Source organism: Grampus griseus (genome assembly GCF_964374135.1).
Source record: "Grampus griseus genome assembly, chromosome: 1".
Classification (NCBI taxonomy): domain Eukaryota; kingdom Metazoa; phylum Chordata; class Mammalia; order Artiodactyla; family Delphinidae; genus Grampus; species Grampus griseus.
The window spans coordinates 174,021,435-174,043,727 of NC_139017.1; the positions used below are offsets into that span (position 1 = coordinate 174,021,435).

General features: G+C 48.7%; 1 protein-coding gene across 1 annotated transcript in view; it reads right to left on the minus strand.

Annotated features, from left to right (window-relative positions):
* TNFRSF8 (TNF receptor superfamily member 8) overlaps window positions 1-22,293 on the minus strand; it is a gene marked incomplete at both ends in the record, with an annotated part of 64,290 nt that overhangs the window by 22,348 nt on the left and 19,649 nt on the right. The window contains 6 exons of the mRNA XM_082676167.1: window positions 151-303; window positions 3,282-3,398; window positions 5,720-5,877; window positions 6,232-6,325; window positions 8,757-8,909; window positions 16,883-16,999. Coding sequence (XP_082532293.1) covers window positions 151-303; window positions 3,282-3,398; window positions 5,720-5,877; window positions 6,232-6,325; window positions 8,757-8,909; window positions 16,883-16,999 — 792 coding nt within the window. The remainder of the gene's footprint in view (window positions 1-150; window positions 304-3,281; window positions 3,399-5,719; window positions 5,878-6,231; window positions 6,326-8,756; window positions 8,910-16,882; window positions 17,000-22,293) is intronic.

The following is a 22,293-nucleotide window of genomic DNA, read 5'->3' on the forward strand; positions in this document are numbered from 1 at the left end:
CCTGGATCTAACTATTCAAAGAGAAAACATAGCCCAAACCTGACCTAGTTAACAGCTGGGATTGAAGGTCATTTGTAGTTGGGGGTGGGGAGAGGGACAGCCCTAGGGACAGAGAACTCAGCCCCTTGGTTGGGGGTGTGAACTGCTTACCCTGGAGCTTGGTGACCATCCCTGGTGGGCAGATGGGGCGGATGACGCAGCGGGCACAGGAGTTGGAGGCCGATGTGGCACAGAACATGCCAGGTCGACACTCGCAGACGCGGGAGGAGTTCCACATGCAAGGTGTCTTCTCCACGAGGTGGTCTGCGGGACAGAGAAGGGTCCTGAGGAAGGACTGGGATGGAGAGGGCAGGGGTCCAGAGAAGCCCCAGGAGGACAGAGACATATTTGCCCAGGAGCACATGCTCATCTGATGATTCCGTTGGGCAGATCTTTTGGTGCACAAAATAATTATGCTGAGCGAAAGAAGGTGGACAAGAAAAGGTGTATATAGGGACTTCCCTGCCAGTCCAGTGGTTAGGACTCTGAGCTTCCACTGCAAGGGACACAGGTTTGATCCCTAGTCGGGGAACTAAGATCCTGCCTGCCACGTGGCACGGCCAAAAAAAAAAAAAAAAAAGGAGTATATACTCTATGATTCTGTTTATAGGAAAAGCCAGAAAATGCAAATTATTCCATAGTGACAGAAAGCATAACTGTTTCCTAGGAATGGGAGCAGAGGCAGGGAGCGACGGGAGGGATGGTAAGGAACGTGAGGAAAGTTTTGGTGGGTGACGGACAGTTCATTGTCTTGACTGTGGTGGTGGTTTCACAGCTACACACATGTGACAAAACCTATCAAACTGCACACTTTAAACGTGTGCATTTTATTGTATGTCAACTATATCTCAATAAAGCTATTAAAAGAAAATATCCCAAAAAACTAAAATAAAATAAATTTTTTTTTTTTTTGCGGTACGCGGGCATCTCACTGTTGTGGCCTCTCCAGTTGAGGAGCACAGGCTCCGGACGCGCAGGCTCAGCGGCCAGGGCTCACGGGCCTAGCCACTCCGCGGCATGTGGGATCCTCCCGGACCGGGGCACGAACCCGTGTCCCCTGCATCGGCAGGCGGACTCTCTACCACTGCGCCACCAGGGAAGCCCAAAATAAATTTTTAAATAAAGAAAAGAATTCAGAGAACAGGCGTGAGTGGGCATGGGTAGAGATGAACCAAGACTGGCCCTGACTGATAATTCTTTACAACTGGGCGATAGTCCGTAACCATTCCTGATTCTCTCTACTTCTGAATATGTTTGAAATTTTCCATGATGAAAAGTGGGTTTTTTCAAAAATCAAAAAAAAAAATTGTTAGTGGTTTTGTAAAAGAAGAAGTATAAGAATGCATTTATACATGTCTGGGGATATTCTACGTGCTCTGTTTACGGGTGAAAATAGAATCACTGCATCAGTAGTTTAGACAAATGTGATTCGCTCAATAAGGACATTTCTCGATCAGCGGGATACTTACAGGCTTAGAAGCCTTGCACGATAAAGATAAGGGACTGCACAGTGTCTTCCTGAAACCTCTCGTTATTCCTTATAATATGGTATTAACATAACCGAGTGTGCGCAAGGCAGTGATTTTAGCGCTCTATCCAGATCAACCCGGCTTAACCTTTCTAACTCCCAGAACAGGTCTCTGAGAGAGGTCTATGATTCTGCGCATTTGACGAATGAGGAAACTGAGGCCCAGAGAGGTTAAGAAACTTGCTTGCGCTTATAAGCTCCCGAGCAGTAGAGCCAAGACTTGACCCCAGCCCCTTGGGCTCCACTCCACAGGGTTGCAGGGCTTCAGTTATTCAAGTTGAAGGAATTCTTGGGCCCAGAGCCATCTCTTGTTTCCCCATCTGACGCAGCAGCTGTGACAGATGATATTTTTCCAGGAATGGCCGCAGCAATAGCTCTGGGTCTGTCTGCTCTTCCAGAGCTCGGCCACTTACCCATCAAGAAGCATGGTCCCTGGTCGGGGAACTAAGATCCCACATGCCATGCGGCACGGCCAAAAGAAGAGAAAAAAAAGAAGGCTTTTTTTTTCCTTCCGTGACTCAAGGGGGCCCTGTGACCACCTCCGCAGGCAGAATGTAGTGGAAGTTACACCGTGTAACTTCCGAGGCTGGGTCATAAAAACGGGTATGGTTTCTACACCCCACCCCACCCCAACTCATCTTTGAGTCCAGCACCCAGCACTTGAGGACGCCCGCAGCAGGCCATATAGAGGCCGACATGGAGAGGATCTGAGGGCCCAGCCCGCAGCCGCATCGACCCCAGACCCGAGAATGTAAAAGCTTTCAGATGATTCCAGCTCCAGGCTTCAAGTTTTCCAGCTGAGATCCCAGACATCGTGGAGCAGAGACCAGGTGTCCCTGCGGTGCTGGGTCTGAATTCTGTCCCACAGACTCCACGAGTACAGCGAATAGTTTGCTTTTCACCACTCAGTTTTGAGAAAATTTGCTCTGTGACCTTAGTAATTGCAACAGTGACCCCAGCAACCACGAACGGAGTGTCTTTTCCCGACTTGGCCTCCCTGAACTCCAGTCCGTGTTGCTGCAGAGGCAGAATCACGCCTCCCCCTGGTGGTGGTGGCCACTGTGAGTGGACCGGGGCTACATCCATGGCAGCCCGGGGCCTGGGCACCTGCTTGGACGTCACAGGGAGGCTGGTGGTGTTGTGAGGCTGCGGGGAGCTGGCCGCAGGGGAAACTCTGGCAGGACATCATCCCACCATGCATATAGCAGTCAGTCTCTAAGTGCTTGTGCAGAGGTGCTCTAAGAGGCAGCACAGTGGAGTGATGAGCTCAGAACCCAGTGGCAGACCCCCTAGGTTCAAATCCTGGCCCTGCCATTTGCGAGGGCTTGTGGCCCTTGGAAGCCCTCTGACTTCCCTGAGCCTCAGTTTCCTCTTCTGTAAAATGGGGGCAATTGCAATCCAGACATCATAGGATACGTACAAAAATAATGAGACAAGCTTGAAACAGGTAGGTGATCGACAAATATTTCCTTGCAGGAAAGACTGAGTGAATGGAAGCTCTCTGAAAAGGGGTCACGGCCATCAAAACCCACAATCTTGAGTAGGAGTCACTAGAAGCCAACTGCTCAAAAAACGCCAGAAAGGTGAACCAGGCTCCCAAGGGCTGAGCATCCAAGACCAAGCTCAAGGCTCCCACCCCCAGATTCTTGGCCTCTTGTCTAAGACCCCACCTGCTCCCTGGAAGGAGCCTCTGGAGGAGAAACAAGACCCTTACCTCCTGAACAGCTCACACAGGCCGTGCAGCGACCGTCCCTGTCCAGGTAGTAGTCAGGGTCACACTGCTTCCTGCAGTCGGCAGACCCCTGAGGGCATGGCTGTTGCAGGGTCAGCCCTGGGAAAAGAAGCAGAGAAGCTTCAGGCCAGGCCACCTTGACAGAGGCCTCGCCCACATCCCACCACCATCCCCATTACTGAAGCCCCCCAGCTCCATGGCCAGCTCCCAAACTCTGCACATGTCCATCAGCCCTTCAGAGGGAGTCCTGAGGCTCAGAGACGGAAGGAATGTGTCTAAGGCCACACAGGAGAAGAGTGCTAACTGCCTCCTAACTGCCCCCCACCCCCACTTCCAGTCCCTCCCCTCTGCCAGAGCCCTCTCCCCAGTCTCACTGCTCTGTCACTGCCCTGCTCAAAACTTTGGTAGCCACTTTCCCTTTGAGTTCAGCAATGAGGCAAGGATGCCTACTACCCCAACTTCTATTTAGTTTGGTCCTGGGGATCATAGGCAATGCAATAAGGCAAGAAAAAGAAATAACAGTGGTAAGGTTTAGAAAGGAAGATACCAAGCAGTTATGGATAGATGATAGCATTGAGTGCACAGATAATCCAAAGAGTCTGAAGGTACATTATTAGAAGAAATCAGTGAGTTTCGCAAGGTAGTTGGATATAATGTTATTATATCAAAATCAATTGAACGTCTATATATTTGCATGGAACCACATGAAATTGCCATTTTGATAGTACAGAAACAGTCAAATACTGGCATTGCACATAGTTCAAAATAATACAATAAAAAGTTAGAACATGAAATATTAAAAAAGATACCATTTACATCATCATCAGAAATACCCAATACTTAGAAATCTAACCAAAAGATGTAACTATTTCTACACAGACAATAATAAAACATTATTGGGAGAATTTAAAGAAGGCCTAAATAGGAGTGGGAGGGATAAATTAGGAGTTTGGGATTAACATATATATATGTTGGGATTAACATATATAACATATATGTTTGGGATTAACATATAACATATAGTTTATATATATACACTACTATATATAAAACAGATAATCAACAAGGACCTACTTATAGCACAGGCAACTCTATTCAATACACTGTTATAACCTATATGGGGAAAGAATCTGAAAAAGAATAGATATATGTATATGTATAACTGATTCACTTTGCTGTACACCTGAAACTAACACAACATTGTAAATCAACTATACTCCAATATAAAATAAAAAATTTTTAAATAAAAAGAAGACCTAAATAAATGCAGAGCTATACCATATACTCAATACTGCAGAGGTGGATTCTCTTCAAACTGATCTGTAGAGTCAATGCAATCCCAATTAAAATCCCAATAGGATATCTTATGAGATTTGAAAAGCTGATTCTAAAATTTATGTGGATATGCAAATTACCAAGAACAGCCAATACACTGTTGAAGACCAAAGTTGGAGTAGTTGCTTAAGCATCCAGACTTACTGGAAAACTATCGTAATCAGAGAGAATGGTATTCACACGGAATACACAGAGACCAATGAATAGAATAGAGACTCCAGAATCCTGCCCACACATCTATGGACCCTTGATTTACAACGAAGATGGCACGTGAAACGGTGGGGAAAAGACAATTTATTTGATAAATGGTGTGGGTTCAAGTGAATGTTCATGGGGGCTCTTTAAACAAAGGCAAAACAGCAATGACCTTAGAAAATAAATGTAGGGCGTCGTGGAGACTTCAGCGGAGGGGAAGCCTTACAAAGCAGGACATGGAAAGCGCTGGAGTCATAACGGAAAAGATGGATCAATCTGACTGCGCTGAAATGAAGAGCGTCGCTTCCTCAAAAGACACCGCAAAGAGGAGGAGAAGGCAAGCCACAGGGTGGGAGAAGATGCTTTGGACACAATTATAGGACAAAGAATTATAAGAAGCCCCGACAAATCAATTTTTTAAAAAGAGAGAAATGAAAACATACATTCACACAAATGTTTTTCATTATAGCCCCGAAATGGAAACCACTCAAAAATCCAAAAACTGTTTGGATGAACAAAGTGTGGTGTCCCTATCTATACAATGGAAGGCTATTGGGCAATAAACAGGAGTGAGCTGAGGACCCCAGTCTGTCACCATGGGAACCGGGGGGGGGCATCCAGTCGACATCTGCAGAGGCTGGCCTGCTCTGCTGCATATGCCCCAGCACCTGCCTCAGTGTCTGGCACGCGAAAGGTGACACGAATGAGTCCTTCCATTATCTACTCTGGTCCTCGAAGCCCTCAGCCCCAGAAGACCCGGAGACCCTCTTCTCCCCACGCTGGGAAAGACCACAGCTCGGTGCCTGCCTGCCCTGACTGCCACACACAGTCGCCCAGCCATCGGACACCGTTTCCCTGGAGACAGCGCACAGCTTCTCTGGAGAACTTACCTGGATCTGGACTGAGCCTCCCCACGGAGGAGCTAGAGTGGGCAGTGATTTCAGAAGCATCTTCTGGGGCGAGGGGGGCGCCCCCTCCGAGAAGTGTGGTCCTGGCATCAGAGCTTGCTGGAGAGGTCAGGGTGGGCTTGGCCTGGGGGATGGTGCTGCTGGGAAGGAAGCGGGGGATGGGTCTGGCAATTTTCCTGATGGGACAAGGGGAGTCTGCGCTCAGCGATAACCATTTCCATAGAGAATAGGTCCCCAGACGCTCTGCCCACAGCCTCTGGAGGGCCCGCCGTCAGCTCCTGGGAGTAAGGGCTGTGTTTTCTAGGCCTTCTCGGTCTCCTGTGTGCTCAGGGCAGGCTGGGCACACAGTAAGGCCTCAAATGACTTGTGGGCTGGCAGAGAGGCTCCCTGGGCTGAACCCCATCCTCATCCCCAGCCAGCAGTGCCCTGGACCTCCTGTGGGGTGGGACAGCCCCACGCTAAGGTCAGCAGGATAGGAGGGGGCTGGGAGTCACCTGGCAGGGGCCTTGCAGTCCTGCGGGCTGGCGCTGCAGTTGGGGCTGGCCCCTGGGGAAGGCAGCTCACAGACAGTGTTCCTCTGCGCTGTGCCTGCAGGGAGGATGGTGATGCCTTCAGACTTGGTATTACAGAGCCAGAGGCTCCGAAATACGCCTTTTACCACCGCAACCCAGGAAAACACAGTGGCCATCTGATGTTTGTGCCTGCCCAGCATCCGTTCCCTTTTGGGGTAAAGCTGTCCAATTTTCCCTGGAGAATTACACCTCCCAGTCTCAATGTCTGTGGTAGGGGGCTGGGACCCCACTTCAGGAGTAGCCATGGGACCAGGCTGGACCAATCAATCCATCCCATTCCTCTGGCCATGATGGACTGGTTCAGGGGTGGGCACACGACCCAAGACACGCCTATGAGAGGCAATTTCAAGATTTTATTTTGGTTGTTGAGAATGTGGGAAGGAGAAGCTGTCTTTCCACTAGGGTTGGGTAGGAAGGAAGCAAGCCAGGAGCTGCTGGTAGGTATTTTACAGACAAACCAACACATAGGGTAGTAGAGATGAGAGACGGGAAAAGACAGAGCTCCTGGATCCAGCCATGCCTTAAGCTCCACTAAGCTATCCTCAGACACTTCAGTTACATGAGCCAAAAACATTGTAACTTGCAAGCCAAAGAGTACTGGAGAATACTGTGTGGAAGCAAAAGTGGAGAAGAAAACACATAGTGCTTTCAATCAAGCGGACTGGAGTTTGGAAGTTTTGGTAGAGGAGGGTGTGAGCAATGCTGACTTATCTATCTGCACTGTGGTGAGGTGATAAGACCTGGGCATAAGGTTCAAACACTGGATTAGATATTCCCTGCTCTGCGGTCTTGAGCAATTAATTACCTGCCATCTCCGAACCTCAATTTCCTCACATAAAATGGGGCTAATACAGTCTTATGACGTCTGGAGAATTTCAGGGGAGAAAGCCTATGCAAGGTCTTAGTGTAAGGCTTAGCCATAAGCTTGATCTGAGACAGAAACTACTTTCCATTCTACAGCGGAAGAGACTGAGGTCCTGCGAGTTGCTCAGTGGGAAGTCCCACAGAGGAATCTAGAAGTTAGCCAGGCTTTCGCGGCCAAAGGTTGGAGCACTTCTAAAGCAGTGCCAAAAAAAAAAAAAAAAAAAAAAAGCAGTGCTGTCCAATAAAATATGTCAATCACATGTCATCGTTTTAAATTTTCTAGTAGCCACATTTTAAAAAGTAAAAAAGAAACAAGTGAAATTAAGCAATACGTTTATTTAACCCAATATATCTAAAATATTATGCCAATAGGTAATCAACATAAAAAATAATTAATGAGATGTTTTACATTCTTTTCCTATACTAAGTATTTGAAATCGGGGGCATATTCTATACTGAGTACATGTCAGTGCAACTGGCCACATTTTAAGCGTGGCCCGTGGCACCGCCTCGGGCAGCAGGTCTGGGGGCAGCAAAGAGAGGCCTCTGGCGCCACCGTGTGGCAGGTGCAGGAACACCGTCGAGAGAGCTTCGCCAGCCAGACCTGGTCCACAGGCTGGAGCAACAGAACTCAAGGCTACTTTTCTTAGAGACACAAGAGTTTCTGAGCTGAAAAGCCCCCATGCAAGACCTTCTAGTCACACCTCTGCATTTTACAGATGGGAAGACTGAGGCCCAGAGAGGACTGGGAACACGCCCCACGAGGCAAAGCTGTACAAAACCCCAGGTACCTGATGTCCAATCCAGAGCCCTTTCCACGCCACCACCTGCCCCTGCTTGTGGGTGGCGGGCTTCTGAGGGTCCCTCTGCTGAGGGTTCTGTGTGACCAGAGAGAATCCGGCCAGATCTGAACCCCACCACCCCCAGCTCTGATCTCCCTGTCACATCATTCAACACATATCTTTGAAGAGCAGATTCTGTGCCGGGTGTCTAATTAGGCAGCGGGGAGATGACCGTGGCCCTCACGAAGCTACGGCCTAGGGAGGGGTACAAGCACCGACCACACCGAGACAGACACAAGTGTTCACCTCCATGTCGAGAAGTGACCTGGGAGAGGTCGGGAGGAGATGTTTGGACAGAGAGCTGAAAGCAGAGTTGACTGAGTGAACGGGGAAGGAAGGGTGTCCCAGAAAGAGCGAACAGCATGTGCGAATGCATGGTAGAGTGAGAAGCACGGTGCATCCCTGGACCAAAATGCGAAACCAGCCCTCATCTTCCAGGAAACTCCCAGGACAGAAACTTCGGGTTTCTTTCTTGTTTATCAGGCATCAAAGAATTTCTACCCTGATCCTCAAACCAACCCAAGACCTCTTCCAGCCAGGGCGGTGCCTGGGACTCTCTGAGCCTGGGACCTGAGGTGCAGGGAAGGGGCAGCAGGGGCCTCCGTTTGCATCCCTGGCATCATCGTGATAGGAGATGTGATCTGTCCAACAGGAAGGAGGAGGTGGGAGGTGGAGAGTCGTTGGGAGGTCTGCGGGGGGGAATCATTGGCACAGATCGTGGTCCTGGGTGGGGATACTCACCCTGGAACTTGACAACCATCCCTGTTGGGCAGACGGAGTGAGGGAGGCAGCGGGCACAGGAGTTGACGACTGATGTGCCACAGAACATGCCAGTCCGGCACTCGCAGACGCGGGTAGAGTTCCATGAGCATGGCTTCTTCTCCACGAGGTCGTCTAAGGGACACAGAGAAGGGTCACCGGGGACAGAGGGAGGGCAAGGGAAGGGACTCAGAAAAGTCCCAGGGACAGTCCAGCACATGAGGGAGGATGCTGCTATGGCATTCTGTTGGGCGGGGCAGCTGGTATGCCCAGCCCTTCCTTCCAGAGTGTTCCTGATGTGAAGACTAGAGGGCAGGCGGGGTCCATGAGGCAGCCTCCACCTCCCAGCCTGCATCCCTGGAGATGACTAAAATGGTATTAAAAAGAGTGAATGTCCCAATATTAAAATGGGCAAAAAAGACATGGAGGAGCATTAAGTGCAAACTTCTCAGTGAAAGCAGCCAATTGGAAAGGCTACATACTGTGATTCCAACTACATGACCTTCGGGAAAAGACAAAACTACAGAGACGGTAAAAAGATCAGTGGTTGCCAGGGTTTGGTAGGGGGTGCGGGAGGGGAAGATGAATGGGCAGAGCACAGAAGATTTTTAAAGCAGTGAAACTATTCTGTATGATAGTGCAATAGTGGATAAATGACATTACACATTTGTCAAAAATCATAGCATATACAACACAAAGAGTGACCCTTAATGTAAACTACGAACTTTAGTTAATAATGCACCAATATTGGTTCATCAGCTGTAACAATGTACCACACTAATGCAAGATGTTAATACTGGGGAAAAGTGTGAGGAGAGCGGCATATGGGAAATCTCTGTACTTTCTGCTTGGTTTTTCTATAAACTGAAAACTGCTCTAAAAAAAAAGCCTATTAAATTTTGGGTTTTTTTTTTTTAATGGGCAAAGGATTTAAGAAGACTTTTCTCCAGAGAAGATATACAAACGGCCAGTAAGCATATGAAAAGATGCTCAATGTCATTAGTCATCAGATCCATCTATGAGTCATCAAACCAAAACCACTATGACAGACCACATCATATCCACTAGGGTGGATGGAATAAAAAAGATAGACAAGTGTTGGCGAGGATATGGAGAAATTGGAATCCTCATAGAATGCTAGCGGGAATATAAAGTAGGACAGAGCTGTGGAAGGCAGTCTGGCAGTTCCTCAAAAAGTTAAACATAGATTTACTATATGATCCAGCAATTCCACTCTTAGGTACATACCCAAGACAACTGAAAACACATGTCCACACAAAAACGTGTACATGCATGTTCATTCCAGCATGATTCCTAATAGCCAAAAAGTAGAAACGACACCAATGTCCATCAACTGATAAATGGATAAACAAAATGTGTTATATCCATATAACACAATATTATTCAGCCATAAAAAGGAATGAAGTGCTGATACACACTACAACATGAATGAACCTTGAAAGCACTATATAAAGTGAAAGAAGCCAGACACTAAAAGCCACTTACTGCATGAGTCCATTTATATGAAATGTCCAGTGTAGGCAAATCCATAGAGACAGGAAGTAGATTAGTGATTGCCAGGGGCTGGAAGGAGGGGAGAATTGGGAACTAAGGGGGTTTCTTTTTATTAGATAGTGGTGGTGGTTGCACATTGTGAATATAATAAAACCACAGCACTGTACACTTTATTTATTTTTTAATACATTTATTTATTTATTTTTGGCTGTGTTGGGTCTTCGTTGCTGCGCGTGGGCTTTCTCTAGTTGCAGCGAGCAGGGGCTATGCGGTGCGCGGGCTTCTCATTGTCGTGGCTTCTCTTGTTGTGGAGCACAGGCTCTAGGCACGCGGGCTTCAGTAGTTGTGGCACGTGGGCTTAGCTGCTCCGCGGTATGTGGGATCTTCCCGGACCAGGGCTCGAACCCGTGTCCCCTGCATCGGCAGGTGGATTCTTAACCACTGCGCCACCAGGGAAGTCCCACACAGCACTGTACACTTTAAATGATGAATTTTATCTTTAAAAAAAATCACTGGTAAAAATAATAATTAAAGAATGCAAATATCCCTGGGAAAACAAGAAGGGGCATTTTTGGTCAACCAGAAATGATGAAGACTTCTTAAATATGGAGGGCAGATGGAATTGGATGGAAGGAGACCACAGTCCAAAACGTACCCCATACGACTGATTATGCTAGGAGAGGCTCTGGGTTCTTGCCTCCAAGTGGGTGAATGGTAGGGGCAAGCGGGAGGGAATTCCACAAGGAGTGCAGCAGAAGCACCCAGGTGGGTCCCTCGCCCCACATTCCTCATCCAGTCACACCACAGAGCTAGAAGCCAAGCGTCTCCCCAAGGATACTCGGGTGAGGTGAGCTGGGCGGCGCCCCCGGGCTGGTCAGCCGTGGGGGAAGGAAGGGACCCTGCAGACCCAGAGCACCAGCCTCTGACAGATCCTGCCCGGCACCTCCACCCCACCCGCTCATCCTCGCAGTCCCCGGAGGTGGATTTCACAAGCCCCACTCGCAGACCCCCACCCTACCCCAGTCATCAGATCCCACGTGCAGAACTCGAAGTCACCACAGACCAGAAGAAACAAGCACCAAGAAAAAAGAGCCCCAAACTCAAACAGAACTAACGCTCAAGAACACAGATAAAAGAGAAAACAGGACAAGCCTTTGGAATCAGTACAATTAATATCCTCAGACATGCAAAAGGAAATTGCAGCTATGAGAAGGAATCCCCTGGAGCACAGTGACGCGTTCCCCAAATCCTGTTTCAAATGGACTCAGAGGAAGACTACATTTCCCAGCATCCCTTGCAGATGGATAGGCGGTCATGTGACTTGGTTCTGGCCAATGGGGTGTGGGCAGCAATGATTAAATGACACACAGACACACACACTCCTACGCCTGGCTCCTAAAACCATCTCGGGACCCTCTCCTCTCTCTTCCTTGTTGTAGTGACCCTGGTACAGCCCCTCACTCTCACCTAAAGCCTAGAAGCTGTACTGAGGAGAGAATAAAATCCTGATAATTTTCAAAAATCTGGAGACCCCACCTAAAGACAGTGGGTAGACATCCACGGAAAACAAAAGAAAAAAACACTCTGAGTAGCTGCCTGCATGTAATATCAAAGGCCTGGGCAGAGGCAGAAAAGACTGCGTGGGGCTTCCCTGGTGGCGCAGTGGTTGAGAGTCCGCCTGCCGATTCAGGGGACACGGGTTCGTGCCCCGGTCCGGGAAGATCCCACATGCCGCGGAGCGGCTGGGCCCGTGAGCCATGGCTGTTGAGCCTGCGCGTCCGGAGCCTGTGCTCCGCAACGGGAGAGGCCACAACAGTGAGAGGCCCGCGTACCGCAAAAAAAAAAAAAAGACTGCGTGGACTTGCCAATTCCCTAGTTGAGGGAATGAGCAGAAGCTCCAGGAGTGGGGGGCACCCCTTTCTAGGCAGCAGGAGCTTGGTAAAGACCATCTGACAGAAGAGAAGGCAGAGCCCCACCACCATGACAACACCCATCTCTGGCTATTCTCTGACCCCCACCCAGGCCGCCCTCAGGCTCCTAAAGCGAGTTTCAAAGGTAACAGTCAGGATTCCTCAAGAAATTAAACATAGAATTCCCACATGATCCAGCAATTCCACTGCTGAGTGGGTAAAGAATTGAGAGCAGGGACTTGAACAGCTATTTGTACAGCTATGTTCATAGCAACAATATTCACAATAGCTAAAAGGTGTAAGCAACCCAAGTGTCCATGGACATCAACGGATAAACAAAATGTGGTAGATCATCCAATGAACTACCATTCAGCCTTAAGAAGGAAGGAAATTCTGACACATGCTACAACACAGATGCACCTTGAAGATATTACGCTAAGTGAAACAAGTCACAAAAGGATAAATATTGTATGATTTCACTTCTATGAACATCCTAGAGTAGTCAAATTCATAGAGACAGAGAAGAGAATGGTAGTTGCCAAAGGCTTGGGGTGAGGGTGCGGGGAGCGATGAGGAGCTAGTGTTTGATGGGGAGAGAGTTTCCACTGGGGAAGATGAAAAAGTTCTGGAGCTGGATGATGGTGATGGTGACCCAATAATATGAATGTACTTCATGCCGCTGAACAGTACATTTTTAAATGGTTAAAATAATAAATTTTATGTTACGTATATTTTACCACAATTTTTTTTTTTAAGTAATTCTTGGGAATTCCCTGGTGGTCCAGGGATTAGGACTCAGTGCTTTCACTGCCGTGGCCCAGGTTCAATCCCTCGTTGAGGAACTAAGACCTCGCAAGCCCCGCCGCACAGCCAAAAAAAAAGTAACCCTGAGAATCCCCAGTTGATGCTCTGAGCTGGGAAGACGAACTCAAGGCCAGTGAGATGGGGCAAGTGTGAAGGAGAAATCCCTCACACTGTATCAGGGACAGAGTTGCTGCCCTGGCTAAGCTCAAGCAAGAAGGAAAAGTATAAGAAGGCGACAGTGCAAACATGCTATAGCAGGAAAGATGGAAGGGAGGGAGGAGGGAAGACAAGAACAAGAGAAAGATCTAAAACAGATAGGAATATAGTTTGCAAGGACAAAGAACCCAGTCTGCAACTAACAAGCAATCCCAGGAGTGCTTCACACTATAAATGAACTTAATAAGAATAGTAATTCAATAAAGGAAGAGCTCAAAAAAAAGATGATGTTTTAAAAGGATGAGATAAGAAGGGAGACTGCAGAGCAAAAGAAAACAAATTGAGATGCACAACACCATAATTAGAAATTCAGTAAGTGAACTACCAGTGTCCTGGGGGCTCTGTCTTGCCCTGGGCAGCAAGAAACAAAAAAGATTAGACAGAAAATTGAGTTAACGGCATGAAGAAAAGATTGAGAAAATACCAGTGAATGCAAGGTAAAAAGACAGATATTAATGCAATTAATGAAGATGATAGACAAGGAGGAAAGGCAAAGACAATCAAACATGAGAATAATTGGTATCCATCAAGCTGACACTGAGATATATCTGTTTAGCAGAGATAAAATCCATGTCAGTTCCCCTGAAATGAAGGAAGAACTAAATCTGCAGATAGAAAAGACATACCAGATACCAGGAAGATTTGTTTCCAAACAATTAATATCAAGGCATATTCTGGTTAAGTTTTTGATCCTTAAGACTAGAGAAAGAATGATTCTTGCAGTCACCTACAAAGAGGGGGAAAGAAGCTGACTGCAGACTCCTCCACAGCAATAACCATCACGAGAAGACAGTGCACCAATGCCTACCAAGTTCTAGAGAAAATGTGTCCCAGGCGTAATATTATACCCGCCCAAGTTGTCATTCCAGTTTAAAAGCAACAGATATTCTCAAACATGAAAAAAGTGAAGGAAGATGCAAAGATGAGTCCTCCCTGAAAAGTCCACATGACAGTGAAACCTAACCAGTCAAGTGACAAATCAAAATGAAAAAATCAGGAATGAGAAGCTGTGATAAATGGACGCATAGGGCACAATGAATGAATTTAAATAGCAAAATAAAACTAACATGCCAAGGGACTTAGGGCTACAGAAAAGATGATAAACATCATAGACTATGACGAAGCAAAAATAATGTAAGCAATAAAAGTCAGGAAGAGGATGGGGAGGCCAGCGAGCGAGCCATTCTTTTTTTTTTTTTTTTTTTTTTGCGATACGCGGGCGTCTCACGGTTGTGGCCTCTCCGGTTGCGGAGCACAGGCTCCGGACGCGCAGGCTCAGCGGCCATGGCTCACGGGCTCAGCCGCTCCACGGCATGTGGGATCTTCCCGGACCGGGGCACGAACCCGTGTTCCCTGCATCGGCAGGCGGACTCTCAACCACTGCGCCACCAGGGAAGCCAGAGCCATTCATTTTTCATTACAGGGAGTCAAGCAACTCTCTGCTACCCCAAAATTGAAACAAGTAGAATATGACTGTACCAGAAGAGACAGTCATTCCTTAAATCATTCCTAGCCGCTTATTGATTTTCATCACCTCTTTTGTTAATTTCAGAGGGTTTTTTTTTTTTAGGAACTACTGTCTCTTGTGATAGTTTAGCTTCTTCACTTTGGCTCCTTCTTCCTCTGATATATTTGAATAAAGTTAACTATAATCATTTTCACGCCATGAATAGTATGATCCCATCCTCTTAAAGATTCCTTCTTTCTATGTGTGTATAGTCTGTCTGGCTACTAACCTACCCATTCTTCTCTCTATAGAGAGGGACAGAGAGGTGTCAGTCACCCACTGGTGGGGGAGGGGCAGAGTTGACTTTCTTCCTTACACTTGTGTATTGCTTGAATTTTTATGATGGACGCATATAACTTTTGTTTAATAAAATGTGGTCGTTAGTTTAAAATCTTTTAAAGACACACCAGAGAAATGCTAACATAAACAAGAATGGCAATATTAATATCAAACAAAAATGGAATTAAGGCAAACACATTATAAGAAACAAAGAGGTGTCTTTCATGTTGATAAAACGTCCAGCCCACCAAGATAGCAATGATACTCATCAACATTGTACCTAATAACATAGCTTTGACATGGATAAAGCAAAACGAGAACACAATGAAAATCTGATGAAAAACAAGCATATTGGGAGATAGATTTTAACGTGTCTATCTCAGAAACCAACCTCTGTGAAGGCGACAAAATAAATAAGGATGCATATTATTAAAATAACATAATCAACAAGCTTGATCAGATGCGTATACATGGAATTTTGTACACAACAAGCAGATTACGCATTTCCCCCCCAAACACACTAAACATACTAAAAAGCATGAAAATGTATTAGGCCACAAGAAATCTCAACAAATTTCCCCACCTCACCCCCCAAAAAACCCAACAAACGCGAGATAGCACACAAACCATATTCACTACCCACAATAAGAAATTAACGAAGAAAGCACGCATTGAAGAAGTTCTCCTGGAGGCACTGTGGTCTTAGGGAAAGAACACAGCCCTTCGTGTCAAACCAGCAGCTAAAACTCTAGTGCTGCAAATTACCACAACATTGTAATTTTGGAAAGGCCCTTAACTTCCCTAAACCTCAGTTTCCTCACTGTAAAGCTGGGATAAGAAACGAATCTTCCCCTAGGGGTTTAGCAAAGATTAAACTTAATACGTGGGACTTCCCTGGGGGCGCAGTGGTTAAGAATCTGCCTGCCAATGCAGGGAACACGGGTGAGATCTCTGGTCCGGGAAGACCCCACATGCCACGGAGCAATGAAGCCCGTGCACCACAACTACTGAGCCTGCGCTCTAGAGCCCACGAGCCACAACTACTGAGACCGCATGCCGCAACTACTGAGCCTGCACGCCTGGAGCCTGTGCTCCGCAACGAGAGGCCGCCACAGTGAGAAGCCCACGCACCGCAACCAAGAGTAGCCCCCGCTCGCCGCAACTAGAGAAAGCCCGTGCGCAGCAGCGAAGACCCAACACAGCCGAAAATTTTTAATTAATTAATTATTTTTTAAAAAGTAAACTTAATACATAAGTATGAGTCCCTCCCTTGAGGAAACTTGGTAACTAAGTCTCTCTAAAAAGTATGGATGCAGGGAATTCCCTGGCGGTCCAGTGGTTAGGACTCAGCACTTTCACTGCCGAGGGCCTGGGTTCAATCCCTGGTCAGGAAACTGGGATCCCACAAGCCGCATGGCGTGGCCAAAAACGAAAAAAAAAAAAAAGTATGGATGCAAAAGATCATGGTTGATATCAATTCACAAATCCAGAGGGGGTAAACTGAGGCACCAGGGGGCTGATTCAGAGTACAGGCACCAAATCTTTTTTTTTTTTTTTTTTTTTTGCGGTACGCAGGCCTCTCACTGTTATGGCCTCTCCCGTTGCGGAGCACAGGCTCCAGACGCGCAGGCTCAGCGGCCATGGCTCACGGGCCCAGCCGCTCCGCGGCATGCGGGATCCTCCCCGACCGGGACACGAACCTGCGTCCCCTGCATCGGCAGGCGGTCTCTCAACCACTGCGCCAGCAGGGAAGCCCCAAGGCACCAAATCTTGATCCGCCCCACCTTTCAGATTCTCCGCCTCCGCTGCCTTCCCACCCCCTCGAGGCTCCCCATCCTCCCTGGAAGGAGCCCCCGGAAGAGAGACACAGCCCTTACCTCCAGAACAGCTCACACAGGCTGTGCAGCGGCCATTTCTGTCCAAGTAGTAGTCGGGATCACACTGCTTCCTGCAGTCATCGGGCCCCTCAGGGCACAGCTCCTTCAGGGAACGCCCTGGGGAAGAGAAGCAGAGAAGCTCCAGGTCAGGCCACCTTGGAGGGTTATTGCTGCTGGGGTGTGGGCAGGGCCTGCCTCAGAAAGAGGTGACTCAGAGGTGACAGAGGTGGAGAGAAATGAGCTCCTGGGGAACGTCGTTCAAACCTGAGTTGTGGCACCATGGACTACTCTGTTATTGACTCAATTATTTCCCTTTTGTCTTGTTTAGGCCTGAGTTAGGCTGCTGTTCGTTACAACCAAAGGAATCTAGACCAGCCGATCTCAACATTTCTCGTGTCCCCTAGTCATTCTGGGAGAGCCTGTGGACCCTGCTCAGAATCACGTTTTCAAGTGCACAAAATAAAACACTTAGGATGACGAAGGAACCAGCTATGTTGGCATACGGTTATCAAAGCGTTAAACAAAATAATTTAAGATGTAATGCATGTGATTCTTTGTAAACTCATTAAATAAGATCTAATAACTACCATAGTTTCAAAGTAGTGATGAAAATAAACAAGGTCTTACGATATCTGCAGCAGTTGTAACATAATATGAGAACACCTGGTTTCTACTGATGGAAAAGCTGTAGGCTCTGCTAGTACTGCTGTGCTTTGTTGCCTTAGTTCATAATGGAAGGAATTCATAAAGGGAATTTTTGTTAGAGGCGAATGAAAATAAGTGAACTCAATCAGGTTCATGGCTTCCCTGAAATCTACTCATGGACCCTTGGGAGTCCATGGACCACAGGTAAGAGTCCCTGCTCTAGAAGAACATGCAAGAACCTCTCAAAAGTACTAGCTTGATGGTACACACCCTCTAGCTCAGGAAACTTCAGTAGCTCCCCAGTGGGCTTTCAGAGAGGTAAATCTGACCCACCACTCCTTGCTGAAAACTTTCAAAGACTTCTCATGGCTCCCAGGAGAGAGGTCTAGGTCTTTACCATGGTCAATGCCCACTCATATACCCCTGGCTCGATTCTCTAGCCACACTGGAGTCTCCCTGTTCCCCAAGGTGGCCATGTTCCCTTCTGCCCCAGGGCCTTTGCACAAGCTGGTCCTCTGCCAGGACTGCTTTTCCCTTCTTTCCCCTAGTAAACTCCCACTCAGCCTTCACATCATAGTCAAGGCATCACTTCCTCAGCAACTTGGACAGGACCCCTGTTATAAATCGTCAGAGACCCACATACCTTGCTCTCTTACACCTAACTCTGTTGTAATTCCATATTTATTTAGAGGATAAACTTAGTGTCTGGATTTCCCACATGAGTGTCAGCTCCTCAAGGATGGATCTTTCTGTGTCTGCTCACCAATGAGTCCCCCGTCACAGGGGCTGGCACGTATTCGATCAATACGTGTTCTGACAACCTAAGCAATACAGACTCCTCAGCCTGGCACACCCAGGCCTCACTCTTGTCTGCGGACTCCTGGTCTGGCGTCATTGTACCTCATTTGCTTCATGTACTCTGTACCCCAGCCAGCCTGGGCCTCTCCCATCTTTTCTCTAGCACTCCTCAGATGTCCTGGAATGTTGTTATGGGTTGAATTATGCCCCCCACCCCAAAAAAGTGAAGTCCTAACCCTCCAGTATCTCAGAATGTGATCTGATCTGAAGACAGGGCCCCTACAGAGGTCATCAAGTTAACATGAAGTCGTTAGGGTGGGCCCTCATTCCGTATGACTGGTGTCCTTAGAAAAAGGGGGAAATTTTAGATACAGAGACAGATATGCACACAGGAAGATGCCCGCATGAAGAGTGGAGGTAGGCTGCCACAAGCCAGGGAACCACCAGAAGCTGGGAGAGAGGTCAGAGCCTTGCCTGCAGCCTTCAGAGGAAGCACAGCCCTGCCAACACATTGCTCCTGGACTTCTAGCCTCCGGAACTGTGAGAAAATGAATTGCTGGTGTTGAAGCCACTCAGTTTGTGGTACTTTGTGAATGGCAGCCCAGGAAACTGATATGAGAGATACCCCCTCCATCTCCATTTCCACCCCAGGGAACCCTTCGTATCTAGCCAGGTCCGGCTGAAACCACCCCCCTACCATGGACCTTTCCTGATCACCTGATCCTTTCCAGATTCCCCTCCTGGGTCCCTTTAAAATCACCTCTCAGCACCAGGGGCTGTTCTGGCGTGAACTTTAGAAAACCCTCTGTTGCAGGATACACACTCACAGGTTCAGAGTAACTGAGTTGGGGGTCAGTCTGACTCACTAGACTCACACTTACTGACCACCAACTTCGCGCCAGGGACTGATTTATTTTTATTTATTTATTTGGCCATGCTGCAGCATGTGGGATCTTAGTTCCCCGACCAAGGACCGAACCCATGCCCCCTGCAGTGGAAGTGCGGTGTCCTAACCACTGGACCACCAGGGAAGCCCCCAAGCACTGATTTAAGAGATTGAAGGTGAGGTCCCTGCCCTCATGGAACTGACACTCTAGCCTGGGAAAGAGACAGCATGTAAAGAAAGAAATTAGCGGGACTTCCCTGGTGGTCCAGTGACTAAGAGTCCGTGCTCCCAATGCAGGCGGCCCGGGGTTCGATCCCTGGTCAGGGAACTAGATCCCACATGCCGCAACTAAGAGTTCGCATGCCGCAACTAAAAACAGATCCCGCGTGCGGCAACTAAGATCCGACGCAGACAAATAAATAAATATTTAAAAAAAAGAAATTAGCAAGTGGGTTCAGACTTCAGAGACAGACTCCAAAGAACATACAGCAGGAGCTCAGGGAGAGGAAAGCAGTGGAGAGTGGAGTGACAGAGTGAGACAGCGGGGGATGGGGGGGCCTACTGAGTCCCAAAGGACTGAAGGACGCAGCTGGGCAGGGGCCGGGGTGGGGGTGGGCTGGGAGCATTCCAGGCAGAGGTAATGGCCAGTGCAAAGGCCCTAGGGGAGGAAAAGGCGTGGCTTGTGCAGAGGACAGAAAGGCCATGGGCCCTGGAGTAGAGGGAGCAGAAAAATGATGAGTGTTTATTGACTGCTAGTTTCTTCTTTTCCCATCTTTCACGTAGATCTTCTCCCCTGAGCACCACTTTCAGAATCAGAAACGAAATGGTTAAGAAAGGCTCAGGGATTGTGCTGATTCTGAGAACTGGTTCCCAAGTGTCCCTCTGTCCTGATCCTCCCAGTCTCCGCTCAGCGCCTTTCTGACTCCAGATGTTCTCACAGTTTGTCCTCACTTTCCGGTCACTACCTCTCATCTCTGCCTCAGCATTAGGCAGGCCGGCGCCAGCTGCTTTGGCCCCCGAAACTCCCACGGGCAGAACTGCTCTTCGTTGAGTCTGGGCCGCCAGCCCCTCCGCCCTGCCTTTCCCCAACCCCCTTCACCCCTTTTGCTTCCGCCAAATGGAGCCCCTCCCAGGTCTTGAATGCCCATCCTTGCCCACTCCAGGCCTTGGCATATTCTGTGTCCTCTAACCAGAGCACACCTCCTCCCCACCTTGGCCTGGCCAACCCCTGCTTGTCCTCAGGATGCCTTTGGATGCCACCTCCTCAAGGAAGTCCACCCTGCATTTTCCAACAAGGTTAGGTCCCCCAGGAGTGTGTTCTCATGGTTCCCAGATGCTAACTGCCTGTTGCAGCAGACATATTTTGGAAGGACTTTTCAGCCCACAGGCTGCCCTTCTTGGAGAACTGCCCTCATTCCCACCGCCCCCGCCCCACTAGCAGTGGTCCAGGGCAGTCCTCGCCTTGGGGAACCAGATGCTTTCTTCTTGTGCTTTGGAATTGGGGCTGAAAGATGTTTGTCGAGTGTCCCCCCTGTTGCCCTGAAGAAGGAGTGCAAATGGGGAGGGAACTGTGGACCAGCCGAGCTCAGCCAGAGCAGGGAGGGCAGGGGAGGCCTCCGCTTCCTCCTTGGAGAAACCCTCAGCTCCCCCAGGACAAGATGGGGTACACCCGCCTGGCCCCAAACAAACTGTGCTCTCTGCCTAACACCAGGCCTGGCTTCACATCATCCCCCCACGCCTGCAGGGGAGACCCCTCCTATGGGGGGTGAGTGTGGGCACAAAAGGTAGGGTGATCCAGGAAGGAGGGTGCAGAATAGGAAGGGGGGTAGCCCGCACACAGGCTCTTCACTGGTATGTCCTGCTGCCTCTCCAAATGCAATGCCTCGGGGTCAGCACCAAATAAGAGCGAAGGGCTCAGGACTCTAGTTAGACAGCCGTGTTTGAGCCCCGCCTGAGCCACTTACTAGCGTGTGACCATGGGCAAATCCCTGATCCTCGCCGTGTGCAAGTTTCCTCTTTGGGGTTCCTATCAGGGCTCAATGAGCTAAGAGAGTTACAGGGCTCAGCACTGTGGCTGGCGTGGCACATGCTCCACCAATGATAACCATTGCTGTTGTTATGAGTCAGTAAGTGAGCTCCCCGTCACTGGGGGGTGTGTAAGCAGAGGGCTGGGGATCAACTGTTGAGGATGTTAGAAACGGCATAACAGGCCTGGGTGGGAGGAGGGATCTGATGACATCTTAATTTCTCAATCTCAAAGGTCTCCCCGTTTCCTTCCTCCACCAACCGGCCCCGGTACACAGCTGAGTGCTGATTGCAGACAGCGGGCAAAATGTCAGAAATTTCCCCGAGAGACAAAGGAAGGGGTTTTTGTGGGTTTTTCATTTTTCCTTTCTTGCATGCCCGGAAGCACAGGGTCAATAAAACTCCAGCAAAATGCCCCGCCCACCACACCAGCATGGGGCGCTCAGCCACCCCCGGTCACTGGGCCTTGGAGACCGAACATGTGGGGGAAGGGAGCCCCCTTTTCCCAAGTTACAGCATCTAAGTGGAGGGAGCCTGAGACTGAGATGTCACCCTCTCTCTCCCCACCCACTCCCCATCAAGCCCTGCCAGGCAGGCATCAAGGGGGGCTGGGGGGCATGGGAAGGAAGTGTCTGTCTTTCTCCCTGTGGCTGGGATTGCAGGTCCTATGGAAAGTCACAGAGCCCTGTGGGCCACACCACTCAGGAACCCTGACCGCTGCTCTCCTGGGGAGATGCAGTGTTGTTTAAGCCCCCAGTCTGCAGTATTGCGGTATTTTGTTATGGCAGCCTGAGCAGACTGAGACAGATAGGTAGATGTATGGTGGCAGAAAGAAAGGGAAGGGGGATGGGAGGCAGGAGGAGGGAGAGATGGACAGGTTAGTGAGTGAGTGAAAGAACAGCTAGGTAGACAGGCAGTTACGTGGGTGGGTGGGTATGTGGGTGGCCAGCCCTTAAGGCACTAAAGTCCCAAGCACTAAAAAAGCAGGGGAACCCACCTGTTACATACTTCAAGTCCAACACTAAACCAGAAAATAAAAGCGAGACAGTCCAATGAA